Raw genomic sequence first — 14499 nt, 5'->3', positions numbered from 1 at the left:
TCAGGCTGAGGTTTCGTAACCCCCACCATCCCCTGGAATGTGGCTGCGCCCCCTTCCAGGGCTCACCCCACAGTTTCAAGACCTCTGATTTAAGGGATTAAAATACAATAGTAAAACCCAAATCAGATGTTTTAGGCTCACATTAATTAGTATTGTCGTGCTAATATATTTCGGTTGATGGAGAAAATTAACGTGGAATCATTCTCCTTTTACAAAACATGTTTCTATTATTTTTTGTGATTTGTGTACTTTCCAAGTCAGTTCTATAAAACAGCTTCAGTTTTAGTTATGACAATCAAACATTCATAAATAATTTCACTTTGCTGAATGACAAGAACGGGGAAACAATGTGGTCAATTGCTGAAATTGAAGACTAGCTTCAAAATCCAATGTCACCTATTACATGAAGTGTGTGGTCCTAGGCAACCATTCAGGGGGTAATTCATAGAATTCAGCGCACAAGTGGCGCACGCGGCTGGCGCACAGTGTGCGCGTGCGAATCCCTGCGCCAGCCGCGTGCGCCAAAACCCATTTCCGCGAACAGCGTATTTATGGATTCCAGCCACCAAAACCAGCCGTGGCGCACAGTGGCGCAGCGACCTTCCAGCAGCGCCAGTTACGCCCCCAAGAACGCCTTCCGCGCAGGGAATAGCCATCAAAATCCCCAATCCAGCGCAAAGGGCTGCGCTAACCCTGTACCAGCACGGCAAGCGGGCTACGTGTATTTCAGGGGTTCGCGTGAAGTTTTACACGGGAATAGCCTGGGCGCGTGTATTTCAGGGGTGCGCGTGAAGTTTTACACGCGAATAGCCTGGGCGCGTGTATTTCAGGGATGCGCGTGAAGTTTTACACGCGAATAGCCTGGGCGCGTGTATTTCAGGGGTGCGCGTGAAGTTCCACACGCGAATAGCCCGATCGCGTGTAAAACTTCCCGCGCACCCCTGAAATACACGCGCCCAGGCTATTCGCGTGTGGAACTTCCCGCGCACCCCTGAAATACACGCGCCCAGGCTATTCGCGTGTGGAACTTCCCGCGCACCCCTGAAATACACGCGCCCAGGCTATTCGCGTGTGGAACTTCCCGCGCACCCCTGAAATACACGTAGCACGCTCCCCCATGCCCGATCGCATGAATAAGTTCACGCGTACCCCTGTAATACACGTAGCCCGCTCCCCCAGGCCCGATCGCGTGAATAAGTTCACGCGTACCCCTGTAATACACGTAGCCCGCTCCCCCAGGCCCGATCGCGTGAGTAAGTTCACGCGAACCCCTGTAATACACGTAGCCCGCTCCCCCAGGCCCGATCGCGTGAGTAAGTTCACGCGAACCCCCGAAATACACGTGCCCCGCTCGCACAATTGCTGTATGTTGCCACTTTTGTAATGCGCAGGGACGCTACCGCCTGCCTTCGTGTGGCGGACGTGTATCGGCTTGTGCGTGTCTTTCGCTGTGCGTGGCTTTGCCCTATTCGGTTCCATGAATACGTGTGGTTCGGGTGCGTGTGGGCGTTCCCTCTGCTTCCCTGCAGTACATCCCCAGTTACGCCCTTGTTTTCGCAAGTTGTTCCCCATTCCGCGCGTTACGCCCCGTGTTCCGCCCACTTTCTAGTGTATGCGCAGAGGTTGTGCGCTTTCACTGTGCGCGTCGCGCACGTCTTTCGGGATGTTGCAGTGACGTGTGCGCCATGCACGGGTTTGGCGCACATCCCGAGGAAGACACGCGCAGGGACTTCCATGAATCGCACGCGTGCGCCTCTTTTTTCCGCTTGCGCCTGCTTGCGCGTAGATTTTCGACGCACGTTTGTTCCATGAATCGGCCCCTCAATCTCCTAGTGCCTATTCTGCAATAACTATGTCTCTAAATATTTTAAAAATGTTAGCCCCTAATAGTGATTTAGTTCTCAGGGTATGCTCTTAAAAAAAAAACATCACTCATAGTTTAACTGGTTGTCAAGCTGCTTCATATGTAATACCAGTGACCATTGATATGTTGCACAATGCAAGGTCCTTTGTAATACTGCCCACTAATGGCAACACCACTTGGAAACTGTTGCTCTCCTCTAATCTTAGCCTATGTTCGAAGAAATGCAGCTTCCGGGAAGCTGTTGCTCTGTATCCACTACGGTATATGTACCTTTCTCATTGATTCCAATCCGTCTCCTGTAAGCATGCCTGAGTGCTTCTACATGCTGTGAGGCTGTAATCTGAGTTATGTTATAGTGCCTGGATGTGTGCATCTTTTCCGTACAGCTAATGATCTGCCTCCTGCATGTATATTGTATCCTGTATATCTTTATGTTGGCTTCCATTGTTAAAAGGTTGCAGGCTCCTCGAGATCTATTCACTGGCTCACCTGTGGCTTCTTTGTTGAAGACTTCTTCTAGACCTTTCCTTGGCGGGTGTTCCGTTTGGAGCAGGTTTCACGCAGGCATGGATAATCCTCTCCAGATACCACCTTGCCTGCAAGGAAACCCCAGGCTAGGTGACCTCCGGAGGAACTGCTGCCGAATCCCAGGCAAAAATCTTGCAACAGGAAATAAAAACCTGGATGAACAGCACAGAGGTGGCTCCAAGCGCCTGCTAAGTGAAGTCTAGTGGGGCAGAGCTCAGGAGGCACAAGGGGGCAGGCAGACAGGAAATAGGGGCCCAGAGGGAAGCAAACATAGAAGCAAGAATGCATCTCCAGGCGGAGGAATGAAAGGAAAGCAGCAAGGAGAGGGAGCAAGGTGGGACCAGGAATGAAACGGGAAAAAGGAAAGCAAGAATTCAAAGTGCTGAGCTGGGTAGCAGTTTACCAAGCATTGAAACGCGGAGAACAGCGCTGGGTTACTGCATTAGTAGACGCGACTTGTGCTGTCAACAGCAAACAGAGAACGATTAGACTGCTCGTTCCGCTTCTGGATGGAATGGCAGGGCACCATGTTGAAAGAAAAGATGGCACCTGCAAACCCTGGTGCAATCCTCTAAGAGGACCAAAGCAACCAGGGTCTGAAGGGCATGACAGAGGTGTCCTCTACTCTTGCTAGAAGACAAATGCCCTCATCGTGGACCGCTAGTGTTGCCCTTGAACTGCCACTTGTTTATTATGCTGATAAACCTCGGCTCAACCAGATAAATTATTGTCCTCTCACATTGCTGGGCACCCCGAGCAAGATTTTTGCATCTATTCTTTTAAGAAATGTAGAGGCTTGTATGGAAACCACAGGCAATTTGGGATAAGAATCCGTAGGATGTCGCAAGTGGTTGGGCACCTCTCTCAATGGCCTTATCATCACACTTGCTTCAATCTCAGGCCACTTTCACAAAGCAGCCCCTTTAAATGGCGCTGATAGACTTGATCATGGCATTCAACAAGGTCAATCAGCAACTGAGCAGTTGGGCTTGTCCCATCACACCTCTACGTATTCTTATCTGTCTGCATGACTCAAGTCCAAATTAGACTTGACAGGGAAGGTTCCATAACTGAATCTAATGCTACACATCGCAGACTGTAACAGGGCTGTGTGCTCGCTCCAGCACTATTTAACTTGTATATGGCTGATGTGTCTAGACATCTTAAAGCACACAGTGTGTTTTCTCCACATTTACGAATCCTTTTTATCCAACACTTAGCCAATGCTGGTGATTTTATCCTCCTGGACCATATAGGTCTGGAATGTTCAGTTAACCCTTTCAGATCACATGCGAAAGGCCTGGATCTTAAAATGAATCCTCCCAAAACCAAAATCATGATCTCTTCTTGGAATAAAAAAAGTCCAACCAAATAAATAGAAATGGTATGTTAACAAAGCGGCTTTAGATGAAGTAACACATTGGAAATAAATAGGATTGCAAATTCAACAAAAATATAGCAACAAGACTGAATTGAAAGACATGAGTCCCCGGATTACTTTTTATGTGCTCAAATTAAGACTGAACCAGAAGCCTGGTCAATTTTCAATAATTCCCATTAGTATCCGGCGAGAGTCAAGTAGAATGCAACACGCATTCTGATTGGCTCTCGCCGGGTCATTACCCGGCCGAGAATCCCTCGATTCTCGGCCGGGATTCGAGCCGCCTTGTCCACGGCGGGGGGCGTGGCAGCCCCTCAGCCAATGAGGAGGCTCGAAGCGGGGCCATCCCCGCTCCGAGTCTCCCTATGGCTGAGAAGCTGCCGTTTCCCCCCGCCGGGGATTCAGGTAAAGGTTTTTTTCACCCTTTCCCCCATATCCCTGCCCTTCCCACCCCACTTACCTTCTGCCTCCTTTGTCCACGGCGGGCGGTGTGGCATCCTCCATCCGTGTGGAGGCTCGAAGCGGGGCCATCCCCACTTCGCACCTCCACACGGCTGGAGGCTACCATCGTCCCCCACTGGGGATTCTGGTGCATCTTTTTTTTTTATTTTCCCTCCCTCACCCCCAGTTACCTTCTTCTCTGTCGTCTTTCAGGAGCAGACGCACTGGGAACACTTCTGTTTCTGTTTTCCCTTTCCCGGCGGCCAATTTCTTGGTCGTTTTTTTTTCTGTCCCGAAACACTGCAGCGTTTTGGGACAGAAAAAACAGTTTTTAGTGACCCGGTAACGCAGATCTTGCGGGCCGGGATACTAATAGTAATTTGCCACTCACGGTGGGGGCATTACCGTCGCTTCGCTCGGCCTATAACTATGGGCCCTGGGGCATTACCTGACTCGTAATGCCCCCGCTGCTCGGTGCATATTGCTTAATTATTACATTCTGCAAAACAAAGGTTGTCATTGCTTTGTTATATGGAGCAGAATTTAAAGACCTAGGTTTTTCGTGGTCCATGATAGAAGGAAAACAACAGCGCCATGTTTTTCAGGTTCTGGTGGGAGTTCCTGCAGTCATCGTGTGATACAAACTTGCTCTTGTAGCAATGCAAAGTACAGTTGAATGGAAGACTTTTTCCCTTTAAAGCCACATTTTGTCACCTGCACCAAACTTCTTATTTTCAAATCTGTTCCATCTAGCAGGACGTGGCTCCTGCCCAGTCTTGAATCAGTGGATCTCACATTGTACGGACATTTTGGGAAACATAAATGCAACAAAAGAGGATACAGTTTCACAACCCCTAAATATATGGCTTTATGATTGGATGAAAATGAACGAGGATAACAATAAGTACAAACTATACTCAACTGCGACATGAAACAAAGAAGTTGAATCACCTGCCTGTAGCATCCCATTGCTATGTTTATAATAGTTGTTATATTGATCTACAGATAGCTATAGGTATAGAATGTAGAATGTTATATTACTTTAAGATACTAGAATTAAGGAATGGGAGAATGATGCATTGGGAAGGTTCAGTTATGGAGATGTATCTGATGTGACCGGTGGGTTATAAAGCTTGTACTTAAATAAAAGCTTTTAATCAACTAATCTGGTGAGAGAAGATATTTCACTGCCCAATTACTTACATTTGTTTCCGAATAGGCATTGGAGAGGTTATTTTATGAGAATACGATCCAGTCTTTTACCAACTAGAAATTCTCGGTTTTAGAAATAACTGGCCTCCCACGTATAGATTCTGCCATGTCTGTAGGAAGGAAGAGAAACCTTAGACTTTAGAATATGTATTTGTGGAATGCCCCAATGTTTTGTTCATAAGGCAAACACATTTCTCTACCTTTGTTCAAAACACTGAATTTCTGCATACTAAGTATTTCTGGTGGCAAATTTTAAATGGAGATCTTACATCCCTCACGATAGCTGCTAAAATATATATATATATATATACATATATATATATATATATATATATATATATATATATATATATATATATACAAGTAATTTTAAGAGAAACTAGTCATAGTTAGCATAGTCTTTACTTTTAATAATTGTTTTAAGGTTGCTTGCATATGCTGATGAAAACAGAGGTCAAAAACCATATAGCCCTCTAACTGATATTTGCCAATGAAGAGACAACACAGAGTGGATTGTGGTATACCAAATGCAAGGTAACCCAGCTTTAATAAAAATGAAAAGCTGGGGGAAAAACAAAGATCAACAGCCAAGCTCTCAATCAAGATTTTCTCCAAAATTACAACAGGAAACAACAGTTTATATAGTCATTCTGATGTCATTGTGATCACTGAGTTATGAAAACCTATCGCTTCTGGTCATTGGTTCCCTCTACTAAGCTACATATATAATTAATTATGTCCAACAATAATGATTGGATAACTCTTTATCTAAGATCTCACCCATAAAACATCCCATAAAATGTGCTAAATCATCAAGCTTGAATATCGTTGGTAGGCTCTAAATTACTTGTGCAATGAAAAGGACATGTGCTTATCGGTTAACATGCAGTCACACTCTCTGTGAACTGGTGGCATGATGACATGTTTTATGTAGATGCAAGGAGAGGACAAGCGTATCGCCTTTGTTCTTAATTAAATAAAACAGCTCATGTTATCTCTGCCATGATGTCTGAGTTTCAAGGACCTGCTTCCAGTAATTCTGGTCCTCCCTATTCTTGCAACAGTAACTGCCCAATTCTGTTCTTGACACATTTATGAATACTGTTATTATGAATAATGCTGCTTTCACCATGTGCGTGGTAATTAGTTGTCTTTTTAGCTGCATCCGCTTTTCTCTGTCATGCCTAGCCAATCGCTGAGACATTAATCTGTCCTTCACTTAGGAAATGTCCTAAGATGTTCAGTTCGTCCCATGGACTTCAAATAGTCTGCTGTGTTGTTGTGACTTGATTTACCTTAACAGTTAAATGCTCACTATGGTGTCTTGTTCCATTATATAACCCTCCCCTCCCCTACGGAGCCGTGGGCTTTGACATTCCTTTGAGGCAGCTACCATCCACCAACCGCAGCATTTTCCTGAATTCAATTATTTGTTCAAATACCATGCTTAGCTGGGCCTCTCTTAAAGCTGCAGAGTTTAATTTGCTGCTGTGTTGGTGCAGTTTAAAATGGCAACTGCTTGTCATGTTATTTTCCTCTGTAGGACACATTTATTTTGCTATCCACCGATTTGCCGGTGCATGCCTGTCACATGATTTCCCTTCCTATGGATAGCAGCAACCTTATCTGCCTACAATACTTCTGCCCTCCTTGTGTAGTGAGTCCTTATCTTGTGTACACGCCTTCCTGTCACCTAATCTATTCTATTTTAACACACACCAATTGTGCAAGCTAATGCCTCATCTGTTCCCTACTTTTGTGGCCAAAAAATAACTATTCTTTGTGTCAGCTGCATTTCCAGGAGAACTTAAAGTGCAGTTTCAAATGTGTCCTTTCTTAACTGATAATTCTTTTTCTTCTGAGGATGGCAGGGGGGCAGAGCTTGAACATGCTCTCTAGTCAGTAATTGCCAGACTAGACTAGCTAAAAACTTAACAGGATATACACTAAGGTAAGTGAATGCATTTTAGTGTTTTTATTTCTCTTTTTATGAAGGTTTATAATAAAGCATAGACACATTTATTTAAAAAATATTCTGCTTCCAGCAAGGATGAAGGCAGGCTGTACCCATATTTATTTTGAACACTGCCTGGGCAGTATATCCAGCTTTGGCTTCTGATCAGGGTGAGAGTGGGGCCACCAAAGATTGTGCAACCCTTAATGTTTTGGTTTGGAGAGTGCGTGGTGGGCAAATGTCTGTGCCCTGAGCCCCAAAATCGATTAGGCTGGATTGACCCAAAAGATCCAAGAAGAGGCAGTGATTGACTGCATTTCCCTGTTGTTGGCCAAGGCCCCCTTTCTAAAGGAGTGTAAGTGCATATGCTGAAATGCTTACAGGCATGATGCCTGTATTGTCAGAGTGCACAGCTGCAGTAATTGTGTCAACGGGGTTGGCACATCTGCAGCTCAGACAAGGACACTGTACCGTTCCCAAGTGCTATGTCACTTCCCAGGAATTCTTTATTATTTGTGATGATGGGTGAATGGGCCTGGGCTGGGCCTGGTGCAGCCTATGTGTGTTGCATCAGACACTGCTCCGAGGTTTGATAACTAACCCAGGGGCTTGCAACCTTTGGCTTTCCATGGTATTTTTGTGGTCTAGTGGTGAGCCTAACTTTAGAGTACTTTCTCATAATTGTTTTTATATGGGATCGTTAACAACAAGTAAATACTGGACTTGGTACAGTCCCAATGCTGACTCTATGGGTCTGATTCACAGAGCCTTTTCCTAAGTGATTGCACCATTGTGAAACGCTTCTATGAATTAGGCCCTATGTTCTTGCAGTATTTTATGTACAACACCACTTGTATGCCCTTTTGGCTTGCATCTCAGAACACATTTACCATGTAAATGACGTATGAACAATCACACACATCCATAGCCCTTCTAAAACTCAGTGTGCAATAACCAGTTTTGTTGTTGTTTTATCATACGTGGTAAAGTGAAGTTACCACAGTGGTAGTAAAAACCCACTATTGGTTATTCCCAATGTCCCACGTCAGCATCATAGATTAAACACGCAATAAATATTCTGAGATAATTGAACTTTTGATTTGTTGTTCTTTATCAGAAATAAGAAAAATGCAAAATACAGACTTAAAATACAATGCAAAATGTTAACTTGTCCCTTGCATCAGGAAATCAGTAATCGACAATAAACATTTCAAAGAGCAATTCACTTGCAGTTATTTTTTGCTGCAATAAAAGGCCCTTGCTATGCTCGATTTCAAAGTGTTCTTTTTTTTTTAAATAAATGAGCCTTCAGGACAGTGTATTTTGGTAACTAGCCAGCGCTCTGTGGAAATTGACCTTGAGCTTCTAACAAGTCTTGTTAGAGAATAAACTTCTATTACATTTAAATGTTGTCACGTGAATAAGAAAAAATATAAAGACAGTTATGCGTATGTAAAACTTCACTGTACAGTGCAACACCTAAAAACGATTTTACCACTCTACTCTATCTGATCACAAATCATTCACACTTTAACTCGCTCCTCACATTAACTGAACTAACCAAAATAATGTTTGATCATGTGTATGTGTCAAACTGCAAGTGCCCCCGTCTAGCTGTCGGACACCCCCTTCTTAGCTTGGAAGAACACACAGGATCCTCTGCCAGCCTTTCTGCCTGCACACCTCAAAACAAGGTCAGTAAAATTCTTCTTAGACGGCTGTCAGCCAGGAACCCTAAGCAAGAGACAGTGCATAAATCCAGTAGCCCGAGATAGTGAGAGAGAGAGCGCAAGAGCCAGCCTTCCCTTCTTGACACTTATTGGCATTTATAACGGTTTATAGTCAAAAAGTCGAAAACATAATGTCGAATAGCAAAAATGTCGAAAAAAAAATGTCGAATGTAAAAAAGTCGAAAATACATACATATAATAGGAAAAGTCATAATTTCGAAAAAAAAATGTAAAAAAAAAAATTGAAAACCCAAAACACTCTTTTTTTTTTTTTTACCCAGATAGTAACATTTATTATGGGGGGGGTCCCCCCCCAACCCCCCATCCCAAACCCCTACCCCAACCCCCCCTCCTCCCCATCCCCCCCACCCCCCATAGATATACCTTTAATTATTTAAAAAAAATCTTTAATATAATATTAAATAATTAATTGATTATTTAAAAAACCATCCCAAACCCCTATCCCCAACCCCCCCCATCCTCCCCATCACCCCCACCCCCCATGGAAATACCTTTAATTATTTTTAAAAAAAAGTTTAATAAAATATTTATTATTAACACATAAAATCGAAAAAAGTCGAAAAAAAGTCGACATTTTTGTTTTTCGACTAAATATTTTCGACATTTTTACTTTCGAATATATTGTATTCGAAATTATGACTGGATACCTTTATAACTTGCTTTGCTGGGTGTTGCCATCAGAACACCAGGTAATGCTGGGAACTGAGATCAAATGCCTGCGGAGGCAGTCATATACTACGTGGTGTCCACCTACATTGGAGGCCACTACAACACCCCTATAATCCGGCTGCCATTTCCTGCTTCTTGTCTTCAATGCCTCTGACGGAGGTAAAGGGCAAATGTAAGGTGAACAGGCACAGCGATCCTGTACTCCGTTCGCACTGCATGCTTCTCCATCTTCTCTGCCAAATGAAAAGAGACCTGTGAAGCATAGAAGGCACAGTGAGAGCCTTGCAAGGTTAGAAGAGGTAATGGGAAGAGGGGTGAAAAGCTTTGCCCTTCCCCACACTTCTCCGAGTGCAGCCAGGTATGGCCGCAGGGTCCCGGTTATACACGTGTGCATATATGCTGTTTTGTGTATTTTTCCAATTTGGCAGTGAGTTTATTGCAAAAGGGATTGATTTTGCAAAGACAACGCACATGATGGGACTACTGAGCAAGGGAAGTGTAATGTGTACCAACGGAAGACCAAAGATAGATCAAATCAGCTTTTCAAGGACTTTATTTGAGAGAACAGGTGGCTAGAGGTCCACTGCAGTACCCAGACACCCTCTTAGGCAGTGAGCCCACTTTTGAGATAGAGTTGGGTGTTATCGGGGTTCGGGTGGGAGGAGAATCCAGTCTCTTCCACTTATTTTTCCAGCGGATCCTTGCAGATGTTAACTAGCATAGGAAACAGGATCGATCCCTGGGGCACAGCACAGTGCATGGGGAGAGGGTCCAACCTGAAAATATCCTTCTGGATTCCCTGTCGCGTGGAAAGGCCCAACGTCGTAATGTGTATGCTACACGCAAGAATGCTGTTTCAGCGTTTTTACTGCATCAACTCAGGGCCTGTGCCACAATAAGGCCATTCTGGGTAACACAGAGCGCCAGATGCAGAGGCTCATCAGAGGGTGCCATTTATCCTTCAAAATGATAACATCTGATCACCTTGAGTGACGGGGAGGGGTCATAGGACCATCCAACTGGAGTGGCATACATATTGCACCTGCCCTGCATGTAACGTTTTGTATTGCCATCCAATCCTCTGAGGGAAAAGGTATGTATTCATTTAAAAGGGCACTGCATGATATTTCACGTCTTCACTATTCCCCACCACAGATTGATGTCTTTAAATGTGCTAACAAATCAGTTTCATGCATTATTTATAGCTTTATAACCTAATTACTTTTAACTGATATCCTGTTATCCTTTTTGTGGCAATGGCACACTTCGACATAAAACATAATTATGAGAGAGGACATACTGCCCCTTTTGGTTAGATAGAGAAAATGAATAAGTTGATATGAATTCATTCAGAGTCCTTTCCAAGATGGCGTCATTAATTGACATTCATTTTGTTTTCAGGGCGGGTGCATTACTAAGCTGGAAACATTTCTGGCAGATCATCTTCTCATTATTGGAGCAGTGGGTATCGGTGTAGCTTGTCTCCAGGTATGGCTTATCATATTTAATGTTCTTGTGTCTGTGAATAGATTCTAAAATAATATGTTAGATTAATTTCTCAGAAATGGTTTCCTATCTGCGACTGCTATTTTCTTAGTCTTAAAGGATTATTGTTTCAGTGTATAAAGAAAATTCCGACAGGCATTTTTACTTGACTCTTAATACACAGAAGAACATTTTTAAATGAAGACTGCATAAATAAGTTATCCATAGCATATGAGCTGCATATATTTCCTATTGTAAGGTTGTATGAATTTGCCTGGTGGAGGAGAGATAATTGAAGGTGCTGCAGGTTTGACAATGGAAGTGCATCTTTGTGTTCAGTGGTTTCTGTATTGGTATGTAATATAAATGAAATGAGACATCAACATACTTACCTAAAACATGTTCATAACAAGTGGCAATGGGATGCCTCTTACTACCATCCCACCTCTTTCTGTGTATGCCTACCAGTGACAACACAGGATGATTGTCATTGTCTTCTTCAGACCTTTTCCTATACTGGAGCAGGCATACCTAATCTCCCCTGTGGAGTGGGTAGACAACTTGTGTCTATATTGTAAATAAGCCTTTTAGGTAGAGTTAGGTGTCATGATAGCAGGACATTGAACTGCCCCCAAATTGTTGACTGAAATGAAGCAGAGGGCTGTAAATTAGGGATGGCTCACTATCCCCACCGAACATGACCACCGTGGCAAACTGCATGGCAATTGGCACCCGCGGTGTAAAACTAAAAAAGAAAATGAATGATTTTAAGCTGCTACTCAAGACGGAATGTTTGAAACAAAAACGATACTTGAAGCAATAAACCCCTCTTGGCAGAGGCTTTACTAGGCCAGGTAATGCCCCGGCCAGAAACCAGCCAGAACAAAGTGAGGGATTTAATGTTAGCCCAGGCATTACCTTCCCTAGTAAAGCCCCCGTCCTGTGGGTTTTTTTGCTAGTAGCCCCCTGGGACATTGCTAATGTTTTCTTTTGAAGTTGCGAAATGGCATCTTTTGCCGTATTTCAACCTGAAAAAAAACTACAAACCAAGATAGCTGCCATGAATTGGGGAGTTGGGAACTAAATGTAGTCCCTTCTCCCTTTCCAATGCACCCATTGTCACAACAGAGAGGATCTGGGAACACTGTGTTCCCGGGTCCGGTGATGGACAAAGGAGCGCAAGGTAAGTGGGGTGGGGGTGGGGTATGGAAATTAGAGTTGGGAGGTGATGGGAAGGAGGGGAAAGGGAGCAAAGGGGAGCACTTTCCTAATATCCGGCGAGGAAGATGGTGGCCTCCCACTTCCACGGAGGCTCGTAGTGGTGGCTTCATCATGGGGTACTAGTAAAGAACATAGACTGCATTCCCTGCACTCCAACCGGAGTTATGGTTCCTGATTATTGAGTTAATGGCCCATGCGCAGCAAGGGCTTTGAACATGGTATGCAGACATATGATTCCAGGTCCGGCCAAGGGGCAAGGTCTATAAGTCTTTGTGTCCTGAATTTGGGATTACAAATAAATAAAAGGGAAACACGGGCGTTGGGATACAGGTGACTGCTGGTGAGGTGATGATGCTGGGCAAGGAAGAGGAAGGGATGCATGTAAAGAGACCTGCTGAGTCTGCCTGGTGTGGCTGTTCAAGGATTGAAGCATGAGCAGGGGACAGAGACCAGGCACTGGGTCACATCTTCAGTATCAACCCAGGGTTGAGGTAAGGAGCAGCGGAGGTATAGAGCCAGAGTTGGATAAAGTCTCATACATCGTCTGCCAGGAGCAACCTGGGTGAGGATGGGTGGAGGGACAGTATGGGAGCCAATGACAGCACTCCCTCAACCTTCCGGGGGGGGGGGTATAATTAAACTTATATTAGGACCCTTATAGGTGCAAGGGTAATTTTCTGCTGTATTGTAAACAAGTTACACAACATACGCATACACTTGAAATGAAATTCCTCCAAGTTGCATTATGGCTATTTTGTAAAGAAAGATGAGACAAGTTTATATACTAACTCTTTGTTAACCCAATAATGAGCTTGCTGAAAAGCATTACATGTGCAATTCAATTGTTATTGCCAGTCCAAACAAAGGCAGAAACATTGCGAGAAAAGACAGACTTCTTATTAGTAGGTTAATTTTAAATAGTCTATAGTCACCTTCTTAAGAAGTTGTTTTAACACTTTCACAAGTTCTATGGGTTTCCCCTCCTCCTTAGGGGTTGTTTTCCAGGAATCCCTTTTACCTCTGTCTTGTCGGTTGCTCTACAGTGAAGTGCCTTTTGTACTGCTGTAACATATAGTTTCTTAGCTGTGATATACATTTGTGGTATACAATGTCCCCTCTCTTTGGGTGGCTTGATTTGTGTATCTTTTGTCTTATGGGCTTCACTTGTCTGCCCTTCATAGAATTCTCTTTCTGGTTTACAGTCTCTGCCTCTTAACATATGTGGTACTTCCCCTCTTATCAAGGTATTTGAGGACCAGTCTTTTTTACGGCTTTTATTGTGATTCACTGTCAGATTATTACAGTTCAATTTCCTCAACTTTAAGTTCACTGTCTCGTCAATTCCACTGAGGCGAGATTCTCCTATTTCATAATGATTCCTGGCAGCCTCCCCCTTCACCCGTTCTTACCGTTAACTCAGAATCTGCAGGGGAACGTCTCTGGCATCTGCGTATGCTCGGGTTCTCTTTGGTTGTTTGACCTTCTTAACCTTCTCGTCTTCTGTGGCGTCTCTCTGTGGAGAGGAGTAAGAGAATCGGCAAGCAGAGATGGCCAGGGAGACTTAAGATACAAGAGAGCTCATGTGGCGAAGAGGCATACAGAGAACTAAGAGAGGACGTGAAGTGGGCCCGATCATTGTGGGGTATCCAGAAGGTAAATAGGAGTCAAAAGAAAGAGTAGACAAAAACAGTAAACTGAGGAGAGATATCTAGGCATTCTGTAGAAAGAGCTCTAGGCCACCCATTGGTGGCAATGACTAGGCAAAGTCAACAAATGATATCTCATGCTCATCCCAGATGCTCCTAGACTGCGAAAAATCTCGTACAGACGTATGCAGCTGTGGCATCATTTGAACCATGGCCCCTCAAGCTTAAATGATTTAAAGGACCACCTAGAAACGGTTCTATGTGATAATTTCACTTTTTGTAGGTAGCCCAACAAAAGGACCCATTTTATACGGCCGATTTTGGGAGGCCTACAAAAAGCATAAAAA

At 43.9% G+C, this 14499-nt stretch overlaps 1 protein-coding gene across 6 annotated transcripts in view; it reads left to right on the top strand.

Moving 5' to 3' along the window:
• The window catches only part of LOC138513437 (tetraspanin-11-like), a 1127904-nt gene that overhangs the window by 804282 nt on the left and 309123 nt on the right, over positions 1 to 14499 (top strand). For all 6 annotated transcript variants that reach the window (XM_069628293.1, XM_069628291.1, XM_069628290.1 and 3 more), the window contains one exon: positions 11202 to 11288. In XM_069628293.1, coding sequence (XP_069484394.1) covers positions 11202 to 11288 — 87 coding nt within the window. The remainder of the gene's footprint in view (positions 1 to 11201; positions 11289 to 14499) is intronic.

Source organism: Ambystoma mexicanum, chromosome 12 (assembly GCF_040938575.1).
Source record: "Ambystoma mexicanum isolate Mex_15411 chromosome 12, UKY_AmexF1_1, whole genome shotgun sequence".
Classification (NCBI taxonomy): Eukaryota; Metazoa; Chordata; class Amphibia; order Caudata; family Ambystomatidae; genus Ambystoma; species Ambystoma mexicanum.
Note: the sequence above shows the minus strand (reverse complement) of the source record. Positions and strands in the feature narration are given on the sequence as shown.